This window comes from Schistocerca nitens, chromosome 7 (assembly GCF_023898315.1).
Source record: "Schistocerca nitens isolate TAMUIC-IGC-003100 chromosome 7, iqSchNite1.1, whole genome shotgun sequence".
NCBI lineage: Eukaryota > Metazoa > Arthropoda > Insecta > Orthoptera > Acrididae > Schistocerca > Schistocerca nitens.
The window spans coordinates 176,379,512-176,399,712 of record NC_064620.1 but is presented as its reverse complement, the minus strand read 5'-3'; the positions used below and the strand labels follow the sequence as shown (position 1 = coordinate 176,399,712).

Genomic DNA, 20,201 nt, shown 5'->3' with positions numbered 1-20,201 from the left:
ATTGAACATATTCAAGGAAGGGCAGCATGAATGGTCACTGTTTTTTGACTCATGGTAGGGGGTTACAAAAGCTTTAAAAAACCTGAACTGGCAGATGCATATGGAAAGCTGCCAATTATCCTCCGAAATCCTACCTATAAAGTTTTAAGAACCAGTTTTAAATGAGGAATCTAGAAATCCAATACAGCATCAGACTGTGAAAACAAGGTTAGATTAATTACAGTTGGCACAGATTCATTTAAGCATTCTCCCCCTGCTCCAAACATGACTGGAATGAGAAAAGGCCATAACATATGGTACTGTGCTAAGTACTGTCTTCAATGCACTTTACAATGGTTTGCAGTGATTGTATGTAGATGTAGGATAGAAGTCGATGTGCTACCATGAATATTATTGCATGCTAATTCATGGTAGCACATCGACTTCTATCTTACATCTACATACAAGCACTGCAAACCATTGTAAAGTGCACTGAAGAGAGTACTTAGCACAGTACCATATGTTATGGCCTTATGGCCTTTTCTCATTCCAGTCACGTTTGGAGCAGGGGAAGAATGCTTAAATGCATCTGCGCCGACTGTAATTAATCTAACCTTGTTTCCACAGTCTGATGCTGTATTGAATTTCTAGATTCCCCACTTAAAACTGGTTCTTAAAACTTTATAGGTAGGATTTCAGGGGATAATTGGCATCTTTCCATCTGTTTAGCTCTTAGTCTATGTATAAGAGCAATGATAACTACGACTTTGTTATAACTTTATTATCGGTATAATGTTTCTTAATTTGTAGTTGCCATATAGCTTTCATATTTTGCATCTAGTACACTCCTTTGGCTTGTGCAATCTTGGTCTGCATAGAGTAGGCTGGAAATAAATAAACACAACAAATTGTGTCACATTTTTTTAATGAAAATATTATTTAATGTTTTACATTGTGGTAAGAGAAATAACTTCTTTCTTTATTTAGAAGTCACCTTCAACTCTTTTAGTTCACATGATGATTCAGATGAGAGTAGAAATGAGAATAGAATCAGCTGTAAAAATAGCCAGAATCCTGGTTTCGTAGACCATCACAGTGGAGTGCCTTATCCTTGGGCATACGGAGGTGAGCCATTAGTTCTTAGGTAGAATGTTCCAGTTGTCCTACAACAAACCACCAGCAGAATTTCATTATTATAACAACTTTGTATCTAATATTATATAGCACAAAATGGATGTGTGGAGACAAACTATATGTCTTCTTAAGCATAATTAATAAAATGAGTTCTCTCATGTTATTTTTCTTCTATCTGTCAATGGGTTTATTTCCTCTCATAAGCAGGAGATCTGATTCCACTGCATAAAGTCTACTGAGAAATACTGAAAAAGTTTACTACAAAATTAATCTCAATAGAGGCATTTAATGTATTTATTGTACGTTGCCCTTCAGCTATGTGAAATCCATCATTTCAATATTTATTTTGGTTTATTTGGTTTACTGTCATTGGATTAAATATCAATTCACTCTATTCTGACAACTGTCAAACTCAAGAGCTTATAGGAAATCAAATGGTAACAGAACCTTTTTTTTCTAAGTGGGGTATTAAAAATGCCACATATTACAAATCAACAAATTTTATGACTTATTATACCTCTGTTTCTCTTGATATATTCAGACATTATTTGAAAACTGACAAAAATAGAAGTGGTTGACCAATCATTATAAAAGAAACCAACAAGCAATGAGTAAGGTAAAAAGTACATTATTAATACTACTGTCTCACTAAATCATGCATTAAAACATGAAAAAATCCATCTTGACTGAAGATTTAATTTTTGTAAATTTTTATAACATACTTAGAAAGTTTTGTACAACTATTTTAACTAATCACAGTAATACTAACCCAGATGGAGTTGGAGCACCCATTGCCACTTGAGCATTTCCATTGCAGTTTCCATTTTGAAAATTATTCCAACTATCACACTGATAGCTGACAAAAGCAGAAGATGTGATTGACTCAGCATACAACTCATAGGATCGATTATGACTGCACTCTGTTTGGGAAATAATGAAAGATGCATCAGATTCCAAGAAGTAATTTACTTAAAACAAGATGTTATATTATCATGTATCAAAACATATTAAGCTCTGAAGTGTTGTCAGGAAATTATAACTGCTTTTTCATTTGGGACTGTGTGTAATGTTCTTGTGTCATTTTGTTAACTTCACAATATTTTTAAAATATGATACAGATGAAGTGCACTTATTTAAGCCATGATTGTGGCAAGACTATGCCAAGCATGGACATAATACTGACTCTCGAGGTTTAGAATGTGGCAGTTCAAAAAAGGGAAAAGTTTTAAAAGGTAAACCTAGGCAACAGCAGACCAACTACAAACAGTGAACATCTGATTACTAACGAACAAATTGCCCTTGCCATGTGTTCCACATATTTGGAATATATGAACCCACATACTTTCAGAAAAATTTGACCCTACTGACATGACTTATGTAGAGAAAGAGTAGTGACAAGATTTCAGAAAATTATAAACAGACAGATGCTTCAGAAAAAAAATGTATTTTGATAAAAAGGTCAAATAAGAGAAATCATAAGCTCAGATTGGCCACCAAGAGTGTGGGATATTGACGACCTTCCTGATATATCAGTGAAACAATTTTGGAAGATACAAAAAACCTATAAAAATGCACAATGACACAGCACTGTCTAATAAAATTATTTATTTACAACTTGCTTCGGTCATATATCGGATAACATGGTCAAGTCAATACACAAGAAACATGTAAATTAGTTATTCAGTACCAAAACTATGGCTTGATCAATAGCAAGTGAAATACTGGCTGTTGATAGAGCAATTTCTCGGATACTGAATACCTTTGTTAAATGTATCTCACATTTTGACTTGTTCATGTTATCCTGCACACTTGAAAACTTTTATGTCGTATCATGTTGATAGTGATAACTGTTCCACTGTGAAGATGGTCTATGATCAAAACTGGTTGTAAATAAATAAGTTTATAAGACAGCACTGTGTAATCATGTATATTTCCAGGTATGCCAGTGCTGTTAATGATTGCCTGAAAAGTCTGTTTGGCAAAGAACCTAAATTAAGATGAATGGATGGGATATGTGCTGTCTACCTCTAATGACCTAACTTCTTTGAATTCTGTAGTAACTGGAAATATAACTGACATTAATGCTTGACTAATCAGTACACAGTTTTTTTTTATTTTATTTTATTTTATTTATTTATTTTTTTTTTTTTTTTAGAGTCAGTGTTTCTGGTCTCATGAAACAACCAAATGAAACTAGTGTCTCCAACCACATGAGCTATATGAATGTTTCTCAACCACTCTCTGGGTTTGGAAGGTTTCACTCAATGTGAGAAAAGAGGCTGACACAACTCTCTGTTGATTACTTCAGTTACGTCAGTGTTTCCATTCACTCTATGAATTTGGGTAATTTCACTTATGATTGATTGATTTATTGATCCATTTTCATCCACAGCTGCACAATGTGCAAGAGATATTTGGATTTTTTTGTTAATATTAACAGTTTTACATATAATATGCCTTTCTACATAATAACACACTTTAATATATCAATTAATGATGAATACTTAAATAAATGTTGTTATGCTATATACAGAGAGATAAAATACAAATGTTCTTCTGAATGATATTACATTGGGTAAACACACAAAAATTTAGTTTAGTAGGTATTCATTTACTGTGTAAAAGCAGTGATCAACCAAGTATGACTTCAGTTTAGATTTGAAGTGACCAATGTTTTGTATGTGTTTAATGGTATCTGGTAAGGCATTGTATAGTTTGATACTAGGATGGATAAAGCTGTTTTGAAATAACTTTGTGTTGGCACTTTGAACATGTACATCCAATTTTTGTCTTGTATCATAGCTGTGTATTGTGTGATTTTGAGTGATGAATGGTCTTTTTGTATGTAAGTTTTGCTTTAAATACATTATATTTTCAAGTATATTATCTACCCCTTCCATTATTCTTATTTTTTATTTTTTTTATTTTTTTTAATTTTGAATGTTTTCATGGCATCTCCAGAATTTCCCCTTACATACTTTTCCAGCCTTTTGGGTTATAAAGCATGACTTGGGTTGTCTACCTTTTTAGATAATAATAATGTATCTTATTTCAAGGAGAGGTGAATAAAAGCTATTTCTAAAAATGAAGTGTTTTCCAAATTTATGTATTTATTTGCTTAAACAGAAATGTTTTATACTTCTGGCACTAAATGTGGATTTTTGATTGGTTTGAAAAGGTTAATAACATTTGCTACATTCTAAAATTGATTTTAAATAAATGAACAATTAATTTTTTATTTAAATTTACTGATGCTCCTCTTTCCCAGTAGTTTGCACCATTACCTAATTCTCATTTGGTAAATTATGAGATGACAAGAACAAAAAGCATATACCATACAATGTTTTAAATTATTTGATGAATTAATCACTTGCTTTTTAAGCATTTACTGTCCGTTTTCAGAAGAATTTTTTCACAAGAAATGTTTGCCATCAATCATCAATTTGCTTTGATTTACATAGTATTAAAATATTACTCATCCTTGCAGATACCGTATACTGCACTGAATTTATCTTGAGGTTTCTTTTTTCTCCAGTCATATGTTTTGTTGCAGTCCCATATTACTGATCATTTTTTTATCTTGAGACAAAGTTCACTATTACCTACATTGATAAACATGGACGAAAAATTGAAGTAAACACTTCTTATTGGCACTAAATAAAAAGCAAATATTGAAACAACAATTAACAGTGATGACAGGTGGTTACATAGAGTAGTTAACATTGCCAAATGATCTAACGTTGCCACTCAGAACTGGATGCGCTGGGGATTGGGCAACTTCAGTGGTCACTTCCAGCAGTACAGAGGGGTGCAAATGTTATTCCAGACTGTTTACAGTGATGGCTAGAAGTAGACATAACTGTAAAACTGAAGTATCAGTCCATGAAGCACTAATTTGTGTGCTTACCCACATAAGAAGTGATGTAATTTTCTGCACAATATATTTACCTACTAGGCAAATAAATGGGCTATATCCAAACGATTTTTAATTAATGGACATCATCACAGCTTTTCAATAAAATGAAATGCAAATTATCACTTGGCAGTGTTCCTTTCTTTTTCACATTCTGTTAAAGGGAGTTTTTACACCTGACTTCATACACTCAATGAGAAATAATTAATTAACATGTTCATTGCATCTGGAACAACTTAAACCACAGCAATATGTTGATCAGTTTTAAATGATGAAAAGAAGTACACTCAGTATATAGTTAAGTGAATACGGATAACGCTTATTTTAACTTGGTATACCCTCTGAAATATCTTCACATTCCCCCATGGATAGGGTTACCCTCTGGGGTATGTGTATGTGGTCATATACCACTACTTTAGTTCAATTACTGAGAGTTCTAGAGACTGGTTTCATTCAGAAGAATGAATTTATAGCTGAGTCAACTAAAACAATCAAGAGTGGTTTCAGTTGAAAGAACAAATACATGGTTCAACTGAGAAAAACTGCATATTGGCTTCACTTGAATAAGAAAGAATGAAAAATTCAGTCAGTATGCAAAATTGCAACAGACTTTATTGGTAGTTTTCATTTGGTTGCTTCCAGACACTGGTTTCACTCAAAAGAATGAATGAATAGTCCAGCTGGTATGTAAAACTATAATCAACTGAACTGACTGTTTTTACTCTGTTGCTCCCATAGACTGGTTTCACTCAAGAGGAGGAATGATCAATGAAATGGTATGGTGGCTCATGTCTGTATCTGCATTACAGTCTGTAGCTACTTTGTGAAGTGATATTTCATTCATGTTGTTCATAATACTGGTTACATTGAATATCTTATTATGGTTGCCTTTTCGTTGATTCATGAAGCAATGGTCCTGCTATGCAGTGCCAGTAACTGTACCATGGAGCTCTGCCACTATCTGCAGATCTGCAGAGTGTTGAGGGGTGTAAGGGAGCCTGCATTTACTAGCAACCAGCTATGAAAATATGTAACCACTCTTTAAAGAACTCTTCTGTATTTAAGATTTTCATAAACTATTACAACTTAAGTGAATAGATAGCTCATTCACAACATGCTCCTAGCCAGTCTGGACATGATAACTCAATGAATGACAGATAGTAAGTAAGAGATTGCATAATACAGATTCTTTTGTTGTGAGGCTAGCACATTGTCATCAGACAACTTCTTCTCCGGAGTCCACAGCATCCCCTAAGCATGATTGGGAAGTGTAAATGACTTCTCCATTGCAAGTAAAGACACTCACTTATCATTGCATCTTGTTGATGCACTGTGCTCACATTTCTCCCTTCATGTCTGCACATAAATCCAAAAAAATGTCCACACAGTGGGCAGTTCTTTTTATTCTACTAATTAAAATCATGTTTCTCCACAAATATCTTTCATTGATAGAGTAGAAAAGTTTTTGATGTGTTGCTATATTAAATGACATGTACTACTACAATAATTAAACTGATACAAAAAAACTACATCCAAATGAGTTGATTATTTCCCAATGACTGATTGAATCAACTGTTTTGATTCATTTGTTCCCACCACTAGAATTCTGCTCTTCCCATCCAGTATCTTAATCATTGTGCCATCTCAAAGAAAACACCCAAACAATGATATAACTACTATTACTATATGTCAGTATATATATTCAATGGCAATATTGGCTGCAAGTAACAGAAAGTCTGTTTTGACATAAACATATTTTTCACAGAGACTCCACGAACCTCATTACAACAAACTTTTAACTGTCAGCCTTTAAAAAAATAACCCAATACTCCATACCGACTATGAATATATTCAATTATTTGTCTTCACCTAGTGACATTTAGTTTAGTTACATGCGTGTTTCATGGATCATAACTTGTTTTGTTTATGAATGCTACTATGCTGAACTTAAGCCTCTGAGAAGATTTTTGATATATTATTTCCTTACTTAGATCCTCTGGTTTCAGAATATGCTGGCTTCATACCATACTGAATTGCCAGAGATCGCACACAATTCTGAAATCAGAACTATTTATTTGCTATAACATGCCTGATCTATTTGCACAAAGTTCATTCCAGATCTATATCCTCCTTACTGTTGCAGTCCTAGTACATGTTAGTGCATGCTGATGTTACTGACAGCATGCATCTGGTACCCTACTTGCAGGCACCACTGGTTTCAAAATAGTAACATGCAAATTGTTTTTTAAATTCTACAAGGGTGCGATGAAAAGTAATGCCTCCAAAACTCTTCAAAACTTTTAAAATAAAACATAAATTATTAACATTCTCCATCTTTATTCTTCACCTCCACATATTTATAGCACTCTACCACTAGAGGACTCTGAATTGTAACTTGTAACATGGCAGTGTGTAAAGTAACTTTGTCGGTGCATGAGAAACAGCATGCCGTAATTGAGTTTCTAACTGCAGAGGAGTTCATCCACAAATGTGGCACCCTCTCCTTCTATTGTTGGGAGAAATGTGTTCATTGTCAGAATGACTATGTTGAGAAATAAATATACAGACATGAAGAATATAAATGTAGAATGTTTTATTGAAAAAGCTTTAAGAGTCTTGACATAAAAAACTTGGAGGTATTATTTTTCAGGAGACCCTCATATTAGCTAGAGAAAACGTATTCACAATTTAATAAAACATTTGGGGAAATACTGAAAGTGCCTCACCCAAATTAACAGTAGAACAGCCTTCCTGAAATGTACCACCATTCGGAAAAAAGTCTGCATGGCCAAGTGGATCAGCCCACCCCAGGGTTGAGGTGTGGATGACCTCAACAAATGCTGCATCTGATGAATCAACACGGTCTGCTGCTGCTGTGCCTCCAAACAGTGGTGCTGCAGGATCCATAGCTGATGAAAGACAAATGACAAAAGTGGAATGAGTATTTTCTTTTGTTAATTACATAGCCTATGTAATATGATAACACACAAAGAAATGCACATATTTTTATACCAATGAAGAATGCACATTGTACTTTCCACAAACCACTACAATATTGAATTATTTATTCTGTATTTATTGTCATTTCTAAATTCACATTATACAGTTCCAGGGCTTTCGTGGGTGGCACACACATGCTGTTTTAACGATAACTCTTACCAACAGCTGTATAAGTTCCACGCTGCAGAAAGATATAACAAGAAATATTTTGTTCTTCTGCATCTGTTAGGCTCAACAGCTATAGTTATTCAATGCGATCCAGGGAATTTTTACATATGTGACCAACTCGATGTGGTTATAAAGCCCACTTACGAGGGACAAAATTCATGGAATATTCATGTCATATTGTGCAGTCTGCACCTCCTCTTTCTGCATTGGTCCACATTTTGTTCCACTTGGTTAGCATTTGCTATTGTTATTAAATTAATCACAAATGAGCAGCAGCCCCTTAATTTATTATTGTAAGTGTATAGCTGGTCATCAAAATTTCAGCACCAGGAAGGAAAGCAAATAGCAAAATGTTACTTAGCGTGCACCTACAGTGCAGTTTGACGAATTTGTTGGAAGTATACAAGATGAGGAATTTAATACAAAAAGCTACCAACTCTGTCACCAACAATGGCTCAAATCTGACTAGGCCTTGCATCAAGTTGAATCTGGGTGAAAGATATTGGTACAAGGCATGGTCAAAAAGTTTGTTTTTCTGAAAGAATCTTTATTTACTCATCAACATCAACTTTGTCCCTTTCCACATAATCCCCCTCAGATATAATGCACTTGTCCCACTACTTTTTCCAACCGTGGAAGCCCTTCTGGAAAGCACTAACCATTATGGATTTATGGTGATCAGTTCCTTCAGTAGTTCTGTTTTTATTTCATCAATACTGGCAAAATGACATCCTTTCAGGGATCTCTTCATCTTTTGGATAGAAAGATGTCAGAGGAGGCAATGTCTGGCAAATACAGTGGCTAAGTCAACATAATGATTTTGTTTCTTGCCAAAATATTATGAACAAGCTTTGAGGTGTGAGCGGAAGCATTATCATGATGCAATTTCCACGAGTGGTTTTGTCACAATTTTGGTCATTGTCTGCTTCAAGCAATTGGTCAATAACTTATTGACAATATGACCACAAGGTGCGAACTCATGATGCGCTATCCCATTACACAGTGAGAAGTTCCTTCACATGTGATCAAACTTGCCGAATTTTAAAACTGTGTGCCCGACCGAGACTCGAACTCGGGACCTTTGCCTTTCGCGGGCAAGTGCTCTACCATCTGAGCTACCGAAGCACGACTCACGCCCGGTACTCACAGCTTTACTTCTGCCAGTATCTCGTTTCCTACCTTCCAAACTTTACAGAAGCTCCGCTGCGGCGCACACTCCGCTGCAGAGTGAAAATCTCATTCTTGTCGAATTTTATTTGGTTTTGGCTCTTCAGGCAGCTTCCGCTAGGAAAATTGGGCCCTGACTTCAATTTCATACCCATATACCCATGTTTCATTACTTGTTATAACCCTCTTTAGAAGTTCTGGATCATTCTTGACACATATGTGTGAGATTGTTTTTGGCCAAAATCCAACAATTTTGGAACAAACTTTGCTGCTACATGTTTCATGCCCAAACATCCCAAAAAATTGATTGGCATGAGCCAAAGGATATGCCAACATCATCAGTTACCTCACTGATGGCGATTCAATGATTTTCCAGAATCATTTTCTTTATTTCTTTCAAATTGTCATCAGTAATTGATGCACTAGGGCATCTAGTGCAGTCATCATCTTCAATATACTGTCAACCCTCTTGGAAATTTTATCACTCTTAAACTCTTGTTTTACTCATAGGAGATTTGCCAAAAGCCACAGTCAACATTTTGAGTTCAGTACTGTACTTTTCTCCATTTTTCAAACAAATTTAATGCAGATTCTTTGCTCTATCTTTTTCAAAAGTAAAAATTCACTGAGGACCCAAAAACATGTATAAACTTTCCAACTGTCAACAATGAAGTAAATATTCAAAATAGCTGAAAATGCAAACATACATCGGGAGAGTGTGTGCCATAAAGATAAAAATTTTGAAAATCAGAAGTATAAAGCCCACGAAATTAAAAAATTCCCATTACTTTTTGATCACAACTTGTATGTGATCTCATGCCCATGCCAGAGTTTATCAGTCTTAGAGATGGCTTGCCAGTCTCTTGGCAACCATTGATCAAATGTTTTCTGTGGGAGGGAGATCTAGATACTGTGGGGGCCATGGCAACAGTGGAATATCCACCATATTGCAGTAGGTCAGGATATCATGGTAAACACATGGTATTGCAAGATAATTTCACAGAGATGTGGAATATAGGACACAGCCACCAGTCCTAACATATCAGAAGTGTAATGTCTGCTGTCCAAATTACTGGCTATGAGAACCAGAGATGGCCATGTAGTGTGCCCATAGCTCCCCATACCACCATGGCAGGTACTGGGGCCTTATGATTATCACAAATGCAATATGACAATGTCCATTCTCCTTGTATCCTCCACACATGGATATGTCCATTGTGATGCTGTATGCAGAACTGGAACATGTTTGAAAAGCTGATGTGATGCTGCTCTCGTGTCCAGTGTTGTCACTCGGTGCACCAGTCAGTGTGCCTCTCTCTGCTGCCACAGCAATGAAAGCTGCAACAATAGTTGCCATGCTGACACTCAGTAGTGCTGCAGATGTCACCGCATTGTCCCTATGAATACTTGTCTTGCTGACTATGGCTTTCCTGAATCCAGTGATTCCACATTCCCATGAAGGTTGTGGTATCACAATCATCATGAGCAGCAATACTGCAGAATGATAGTTTGGAATCTTCAAATTCCAGCACATGCTAGTAGATGTTTCTCATTCTTACATGGAGCATAACACAATTTTCTATTTTTTTAAAGACATTTCAAATGTAATTTTTGAGTAAGACATCTCCCACAAAATCTTTCCTTATATGCAGCATGCAGACGGCTTTATTCCTACCTACGTTGTGCGAATGCTTTAATTTGCATATCCAAGCACGCCAATTTTATATCTACTCACCATATAGCCAAGATGCTGAGTCACAGATTGGTGTTGTTGTTGTGGTCTTCAGTCCTGAGACTGGTTTGATGCAGCTCTCCATGCTACTCTATCCTGTGCAAGCTTCTTCATCTACCAGTACCTACTGCAACCTACATCTTCTGAATATGCTTAGTGTATTCATCTCTTGGTCGCCCTCTATGAATTTTACCCTCCACGCTGCCCTCCAATGCTAAATTTGTGATCCCTTGATGCCTCAGAACATGTCCCTTCTTCATGTCAAGTTGTGCCACAAACTTCTCTTCTCCCCAATTCTATTCAATACCTCCTCATTAGTTATGTGATCTACCCATCTAATCTTCAGCATTCTTCTGTAGCACCACATTTCAAAAGCTTCTATCCTCTAATTGTCCAAACTGTTTATCGTCCATGTTTCACTTCCATACATGGCTACACTCCATACAAATACTTTCAGAAACGACTTCCTGACACTCAAATCTATCCTCTATGTTAGCAAATTTCTCTTCTTCAGAAATGCTTTCCTTGGCATTGCCAGTCAACATTTTATATTCTCTCTACTTTGACCATCATCAGTTATTTTGCTCCCCAAATAGCAAAACTCCTTTACTACTTTAAGTGTCTCATTTCCTAATCTAATTCCCTCAGCATCACCCGATTTAATTTGACTACATTCTATTATCCTCATTTTGCTTTTGTTGATGTTCATCTTATATCCTCCTTTCAAGAAACTGACCATTACGTGAAACTGCTCTTCCAAGTCCTTTGCTGTCTCTGACAGAATTACAATGTCATCGGCGAACCTCAAAGTTTTTATTTCGCCTGTCTCATACATCTTGCTTACCAGATGGTAGAGTTTTGTCAGGACTGGCTCTCCCAAGGTCGTCGGTAGTTGTAATGGAATATTGTCTACTCCTGGGGCCTTGTTTCGACTCAGGTCTTTCAGTGCTCTGTCAAACTCTTCACGCAGTATCGTATCTCCCCTTTCATCTTCATGTACATCCTCTTCCATTTCCATAAAATTGTCCTCAAGTACATCGCCCTTGTATAGATCCTCTATATACTCCTTGCACCTTTCTGCTTTCCCTTCTTTGCTTAGAACTGGGTTTCCATCTGAGCTCTTGATATTCATACAAGTGGCTCTCTTTTCTCTAAAGGTCTCTTTAATTTTCCTGTAGGCAGTATCTATCTAAGCCTCTACATCCTTACATTTGTCCTCTAGCCATAGACACAACAAAAAGACTGTCAAATGGATAAACTTTTAGCCAAAAAGGGCCTTCATCAGAATTAGACAGTCTTTTTGTTGTGCCTATCTGTGACTAAGCATCTCCGCTATATGGTGAGTAGCTGCCTATCCTTTACATAATGTTGTCATTATTCCATCCTGGATTTTCCATTGTTCAGTTTTATGTTTGTTGCATGCTGTCTTCACAGTGCTATAATTTTAATGGCCAGCAGTGTATCAACAAAACACTACTAGGAACTGTGTAAGGGCCTTTATTGTCATGTTTCATGTGGTACTCTGTTACTATCAGAACTGAACTTGAACTATTGGTGTTTGTGCATGGTAGATTTCTATGAAGTCACAACTTACATTGATCTAACAACACTTGGCCCAGAAACTGGAACTAGACACATGGGACATTTGATTCTGGAAGTCATTAGGGAATTCAGTATTCTAAGATTCACAATGCCAAGGGTCTGCCAAAAATACTTAACTTCTGGCATTATCTCTCACCAGGAGCAACACAGTTGCCCACAGCTTTCACTTAATGACCAAGAGCAGTACTGTTTGTGAAGAGAAGTTTGTGCTAACAGGCAAGCAACACTGCCTGATATAAATACAGGAATCAATGTGGGATGTAAAATGAACATATCCCTTAGGACAGTGTGGCAAAATTTGGCATTTTTGGTCTACGGCAGCAGATGACCGATGTGAGTGCCTTTACTAACAGCATGACATCACCTGCTGCCTTTCTCCTGGGCTTGTGTCCATATCAGATGGACCCTAGATGACTGGAAAACCATGGCCTGGTCGGATGAGTCGCAATTTTGGTTGTTAAGAGCTGACAGTAGAGTTTGAGTGTGAAGCAGACCCCATGAAGCTGTGGACCCATGTTGTCAACAAGGCAGTGTGAAAGGTGTTGGTGGCTCCATAATAGTGTGGGCTGCATTTACATGGAATGGACTGTGTCCTCTGGTCCAACTGAACTGATCACTGACTGGAAATAGTTATGTGTGACCTCATTTTCCCAAACAACAATGTAATTTTTACAGATGGCAATGCACCATGTCACAGGGAGACAGTCATTCTTGATTGGTTTGAAGAATATTCTGGATAATTCAGGCAAATGATTTGACACCCATATCACTTGACATGAATCCCATCAAACATATATGGGACATAACTGAGAGGTCGGTTTGTGCACAAAATCTTGCACCAGAACAGTTTCACAATTTTGGAGGGCTATAGAGGCAGCAAGGCTCAATATTTCTGCAGGGGGCCTCCAATGACATGTTGAGTCCATACCATGTTGAGTTGCTGCCCTGCAGGTCTGACACAATATTAGGAGACATCACATAACTTTTGTCACCTCAGAGTAATCATCCATCACAGTTCTGGCACATCATAATCAGTCATTAGAGCAACACAAGAAACCCAAACTTCACCATCAGTAATTGTAAGAAGGTAATAAATACAGACAGATAACACTTCAGTTTCCAAAAGACATTTCTCAAACACAAAATACAGAATTTTTTTAAGGTACCGATACTGTCAAACTTAAGGTGGAAATATTTTGATAATTAGGATGTTGACTAATAATTGTTTACAGTACATTAAAACCTGTTGAGCTATGAAAATACATGAAGCTGGTATGAAATAATATTATGAGAAGGAAAGCTGCTACTCACCATATAGGGGAGGCCCGAGTCGCAGGTATGCGCAACAAAAGGACTCTCAAAGCTTTTGGCCATAAGGCCTTCATCAACAATACACACACACACACACACACACACACACACACACACACACACAATCCAAGTCACAGACATGACTGCAGTCTCATGCAACTGAAACCCCTGGTGCAGATTGCAGTCATGTGCGCGCGCATATGTGTGTCCATTGTTGTTGAAGGCTTTATGGCCGAAAGCTTTAACTGTGAGAGTCTTTTTGTTGTGCCTGTCTGCGGCTCAGCATCTTCACTATATGGTGAGTAGCAACTTTCCTTCTCATAATATTGTTATAATCCACCCTGGATTTTCCATTGTTTGAAGCTGGTACGATATTTATGTATGAGGAGTGATAAACAGATTTTTCAGGCTCCATCAAATCCTTTTAAAATTTTCAACTGCAGCTGGACACTTAAAAAAATGTAGAAACATGAGATTCACAAGTGTGTCCCATGAGTATCAGTAGGTATAACGGACTTGAAGTATAAGTAAACATATGTCTCCATTTATTCTGGTATAGTAGTGAAAACTTTGACATAACACTCTTTGGACACTAGAATATTTACCAATTATTCTTCCAATTGTTGCAGCAGCTCTGTTTCCAGCTATTCCTGCAACATGTGCTCCCAGACTGTGACCAGCAACTTCCATATTACCAGCATTAGCACCCTGCTGCACCAGAAAGTCAATGAAACGTGCAACTATCTGACCAACCTCTGGCACTGCATTACGAGCCGGCGCATACAAAATATTGCTTGCTGGTCCTCTCCAGTCCACCATTATTACATTGTAATCCCCAGCCTGTATCCAACCTGTAAGGCACAAATTCTAAATCAAAACAGTAGAGAAACTATTTTACAACTAAGAAGTTGTAAATTCCATGTTCTTCATAATTTTCAAGGAACAATATTGAAAATAGCTGCATTACTAATCCATAAAATACCACATTTCAGAATCCATGAAATAAAGTTTGTAGAACAGTTTTAACTCTCATTCTTGTACATTATATTACATTACATGAATAGCACTCTAAGGATCCTGCCAAGAGGGATACCTAGAATGTGGAACGAAGTTACCTTTTAGAGAGTTAATATTAATTAGTAGCATATGTTTGACATGTTTCAGTTAGCTATCTTTATTTTTCCTGTTCATATGCACAATATGTTATTTATTTCAGAGTTCTGTGATGAGACTTTGAGAGATCTATGTCACTGTCCAGTCAATCAAATAGCATACATATAGAAGATAAAGTGAGCAAGTCCACTTTACATGCATGTAGGTATATCTCACATTACCATGCATATTGATGTCAAGATACCAGTGCATGTCTAGCATAAAATGAGTGGACTTCCCCCATCACATTACATATATCTGTCATTTTTTTATTTGATCTTCTGAATAAAAAAAAGATTTGACACTGCCATCTTGAGCAGTTCTTTCCTATCTGAAAGAGGTATAATTTGTATTTTCCTCCATGTTTCATATATAGCTCTTTGCTTTAAAAAAGTGCAACAAATTATATTACGTTTAGTATTTGTATTTGTATTTCTTTATTGGTCCTGCAAATCATGTTTAGGTACTTATTTTGCACGACAAGTCAGGTTGGTACAGTATATATGACATGATACACATTGTTATTTTGAAAAGGTAAATAATTAAAAATTATTCAGTACATGTTAGTACTGCAAGCCCTTCAGTTCCAAATATGCATTTTAAGCAAATTCTACTGTGCACCAAAAACTAGTTATTTTGATACAATTATTTTAGTATGAAACTATTTTTTATTTGTACAGATTCATTTGCAAATACAGTGTAGAATTACAGGTTTTGTTTGACTTCCAACAATTTTTTGCAAGTTAAAAGAAAATGCTTATGAGCGACTGTAACACATTTAATAGTCAGATTTCTATTATCCGCACTCTTCAATTTCTTTGGAGTATAGTGCCATCTACCTCCATTCCCAAGGCTGTCTTTCAATGCAACATAGTTCTATCACATACAACATTTTAATAAGCAGTGTACGTTGAGAGATGACCAATATAACTGGATAGTGGCCTAATGTCATATATTACCTTTCTGTAATGAGAAACTGCAGATTCTTAAAATGTAACTATAGTGCCATTGCTGGTCTGTATACAACTAAATAAATATTTGGGAATAAAGTTTTGATATCTCACCCAGGCCCTCTGGTATTTGCATGAAGAGGATCATTGTGAGCAACTATTTCTACCAAGGACCATATAGAGTCATAATGGTTGCTTATAATGGTTGGATCATTGTTTCTACATCTACTATCTACATGACTACTCTGCAGTTCTCACTTATTTTAGCGCTTGGCAGAGGTTTCATAGACTACTTTCAAACTATTTTTTAGGCATTTGACTCTCAAATAGCATGTGGGGAAAATAAACATTTAAATGTTTTTGTGCGATATCTGATTTATTTTATTACAATGGTCTTATCTCCGAACATGGCTAGAAGCCAATAAAATATTTTTACATTCAGAGGAAAAAACTAGTGTTTGAAATTTCATGAAAATATCTCACAGCAATGAAAAACGGCTTCCCCAGTGACTGCCACCCCAACTCTTGTACCATATTCATGACACTCTCTCCACTATTTCACAATAGTAAAAAATGTGCTGCTCTTGTTTGAACTTCCTAGATGTCCTCCATCACTCCTATCTGGTAAGGATCCCATTCTACACAGCAATACCCCAGAAGAGGACAGATAAGTATAGTGTAGCAGTCTTTTTGATAGATTTGTTGCATTTTCTAAGAGTTATACCAATAATATCCTCTCCACAACATTTTCTATGCAACGATTCCAATTTAAATTGTTCATAACTGTAGTACCTAGGTATTTAATTGAATTGACAACCTTTAAATTTGTGTGATTTATTGTGTAACTAAAATCTGACAGTTTGTAAATAATATGGTATTCACCTAATAAAATTTGGGTGTTCTTAATAAAAAAGTAGATGGATTTTCTTCTCAAACAACGTCTCATTTCAAGAGTATGTAATCAGTAAACAGAGGTTGCAAATTGTGTCTGTGCAGCATTAGCAAACACTTTCTATCAACTGATGTATGCAGAACAGCGATTCCCATTGTTTATGTGACTATAACCCATTAACACAATCAGCTATTAGCCAGAACCCCATGCCCTCTTCCATGCATCCCTCCTTCACCCCACCATTATCAACATTAAGATCCTACAAATATTATGTGAACTTGCTCCACTTCCAGCAGCAGTTTATCGTAGTTCACTGGAACAACAAAGAGTACCTACTCACTGGAAAAAGTACAGGTTGCTTCCATTTTCAAGAATGATCATAGGACAGATGCACATAACTATATTCCTGTATTGTTGACATCAATCTGTTATAGAATTATGGAACGTGTTTTACACTCAAGAATTATGACAGTTTTGGAAAATGAAAATTTCCTGTATAAAAATCAACATCAATTCCATAAACAGAGATCTTGTGAGACTCAGCATGTTATGTTCCTCTATGAGCCTCACATCACCATAGACAATAGCACCATGTTCCTTCACTTCAGAAAGACATTTGACACAGTTCTGCACTGCTATTTTGTGAAAAAAAACTACAAGCTTACTGAATATCAGACCAGATTTGCAACTGGATTCAATACTTCCCTGCAGATTGAACTCAAAATGCCATTGTTAACGGAACAAAGTTGACACATCTAAAGATAACTTCTGGAATATCCCAAGGAAGTGAGATGGGATTGTTACTATTTACAGTGTATATAAATTTTCTATTAGAAACCATCAGAAGCTTTTTAACACTGTTTGCATATTATGCAATTGTCTACAAGAAAGTAGCACTGTCAAAAGACAGTATCGATTTGCAGAATGTTCTACACAGCATTGATGAATGGTGCAGGCTCTGGCAGTTAACAATGAGTGTAAACAAATGTAACATACTGCAAATACATAGGAAAAGAAAACATAAAACAAATAGTAGGAAAAGCAGACACAGCACTGAGATTTATAGGAAGAATCTTAAGGAAATGTAGCTCATTCATGAAAGAAGTGGCTTACAAGGCACTTGTGTGACAGATTGTTGGATATTGTTCATAAATCTGGGACCCTTACCAGGTAAGACTGATAAAAGGGAGAGAGAGAGAGAGAGAGAGAGAGAGAAGATTCAACAAAGAGTGATCATTTCATGTCAGAATTATTAATTTGGTCGGCGCGTAAGTGTTGCACGTTGCATAGGAGGTTTCCTACTGAAAATTCAAGAGAGTACTTTTTGACAAAAGTTGGACAACAAATTACTTCCCCCCAAATATAGCTTGTGAAATGACTGCAATGTGAAAATTTGAGAAATTAGAGCTAATACGGAGGCTTACCAACCACCTTTCTCCCCATGCACTATTTGCCAGTGGAACAGGGAAAGGAGGATCAGTTAGTGGTACAATAAGTACCCTCCACTACACACTGTATGGTCGATTGCGGAGTACTGACATAGATGTAGATGTACTGCTTATTTCTAACAATCATTTTTTTATAGAGTGATGAAGCAGTTCTGAATGCATTGCAAGTGCTACCCGCAACACCTTCTCAAAAAAAAAAAAAAAAAAAAAAAAAAAAAAAAAAAAAAAAAAAAAAAAAAAAAAAAAAGAGAGAGAGAGAGAGAGAGAGAGCTAATTATCGCATTCACAAACTGTAACTTCCATGGCAAAGTTTCATATGTTAATACTCATACTTGAAAAAATAAGTACTGGCAACTTATATGATAAGTAAAACAGTCTTAAGAAATAGTGATATCATTAGTGATCTTTTAAAAATATTTTATTTTCATGACCAAAACGCAAATGAACATTTTTGTTTTTACCTCTCAGAAAACTTAAATTTACCCCTCAGGGGATAATTACACCTAGGTTGGGAACCACTGATGTAGAAAGATCATGACACTATTTTCTGTTACAAGAGAACACACTACAAACACAAAGACGCAGATAAGTTACAAGTTTAGTGCACTCCTGTCATCATGAACTGTGTTCTTATGTGATAGGTCATAATTTGTATCTGACTGTGAGTCAGACCTTATTTGGACAAGTCATACACAATTTAAAGCTCTACTGTGCTTCAATTTCATGAATCCAAACGTAGAGTGGCTTCCTCCACTGTGCCTTAACAGATTCAATCTGTTTTACCTACTGGTAAGTAATGAGCATCTTATATTACATCATCTAAAATATATAGGCCAATCATCTGGGTAATATGACAATCTACAATGACTAGATCATTCTTGTACTAGCATACACAGTTCCTCTTCACATCTGTAGCCAATGTTCCACTTATTCACATTATGTGAAAGCAAGTTGAAATTGTTGTGTATAGTCCTATTGCTTATGATTTTTGGACAATTATGCAGTTTCTCAATGCAAATGACGTAATACATAATGTATCATTTGTAGGGCTATTTGTGGAGTGTAAATAGCAACCCATTCAATTTATTATTGTCAAAAAATTTACACAATTTCCATGGAAAACTGTAGTAACTGTGTTGTACAACTGTCATCACAGACTGTCTTGTTACTTGGTTATTGACTTCTACTTTTCAAATGTGCCTTGTATTGGAGCAAAGAGTAAGGTGCACATTATCTTATAGTATGTCCAACAGATCACCTAAGAGTATACAATGAAGTGACAAAAGGCATGGATAGCAATATATACAGAAGGCAGTAGCATCACATATACAAGGTATAAAAGGTCAGTGCATTAGCCAGGATGTCATTTGTATCCGGGTGAGTCATTAAAAAGTTTCTGATGTGATTATGGCTGCACAATAGGAGTTAACAGACTTTGAACATGGAATGGAATTGGAGCTAGAAGCAAGGGACAGAGCATTTTGGAAATCATTAGGGAATTCAATATTTCGAGATCCAGTGTCAAAAATTTGGTGAGAATACCAAATTTCAGGCATTACCTCTCACCACGGACAACTCAGTGGCCAAAAGCCTTCACTTAATGACCGAGAATAGTGGTTTTGCATAAAGTTGTCAGTGCTAACAGACATGCAACACTGAGTGAAATATCTGCAGAAATCAATGTGGGACAAACAACAACTGTATCTGTTAGGACAATGTGGCAAAATTCGCATTAATGGGCTATGGTAGCAGA

The 20,201-nt window shown here is 36.2% G+C and overlaps 1 protein-coding gene across 1 annotated transcript in view; it reads right to left on the bottom strand.

Annotated features, from left to right (window-relative positions):
• Positions 1-887: 887 nt before the first annotated feature.
• LOC126195330 (lipase member H-like) overlaps positions 888-20,201 on the bottom strand; it is a 44,271-nt gene continuing 24,957 nt past the window's right edge. The window contains exons 4-7 of the mRNA XM_049933900.1: positions 14,612-14,857; positions 7,753-7,935; positions 1,883-2,033; positions 888-1,142 (exon numbers count right to left, since the gene is read on the bottom strand). Coding sequence (XP_049789857.1) covers positions 1,085-1,142; positions 1,883-2,033; positions 7,753-7,935; positions 14,612-14,857 — 638 coding nt within the window. The 3' untranslated portion in view covers positions 888-1,084. The remainder of the gene's footprint in view (positions 1,143-1,882; positions 2,034-7,752; positions 7,936-14,611; positions 14,858-20,201) is intronic.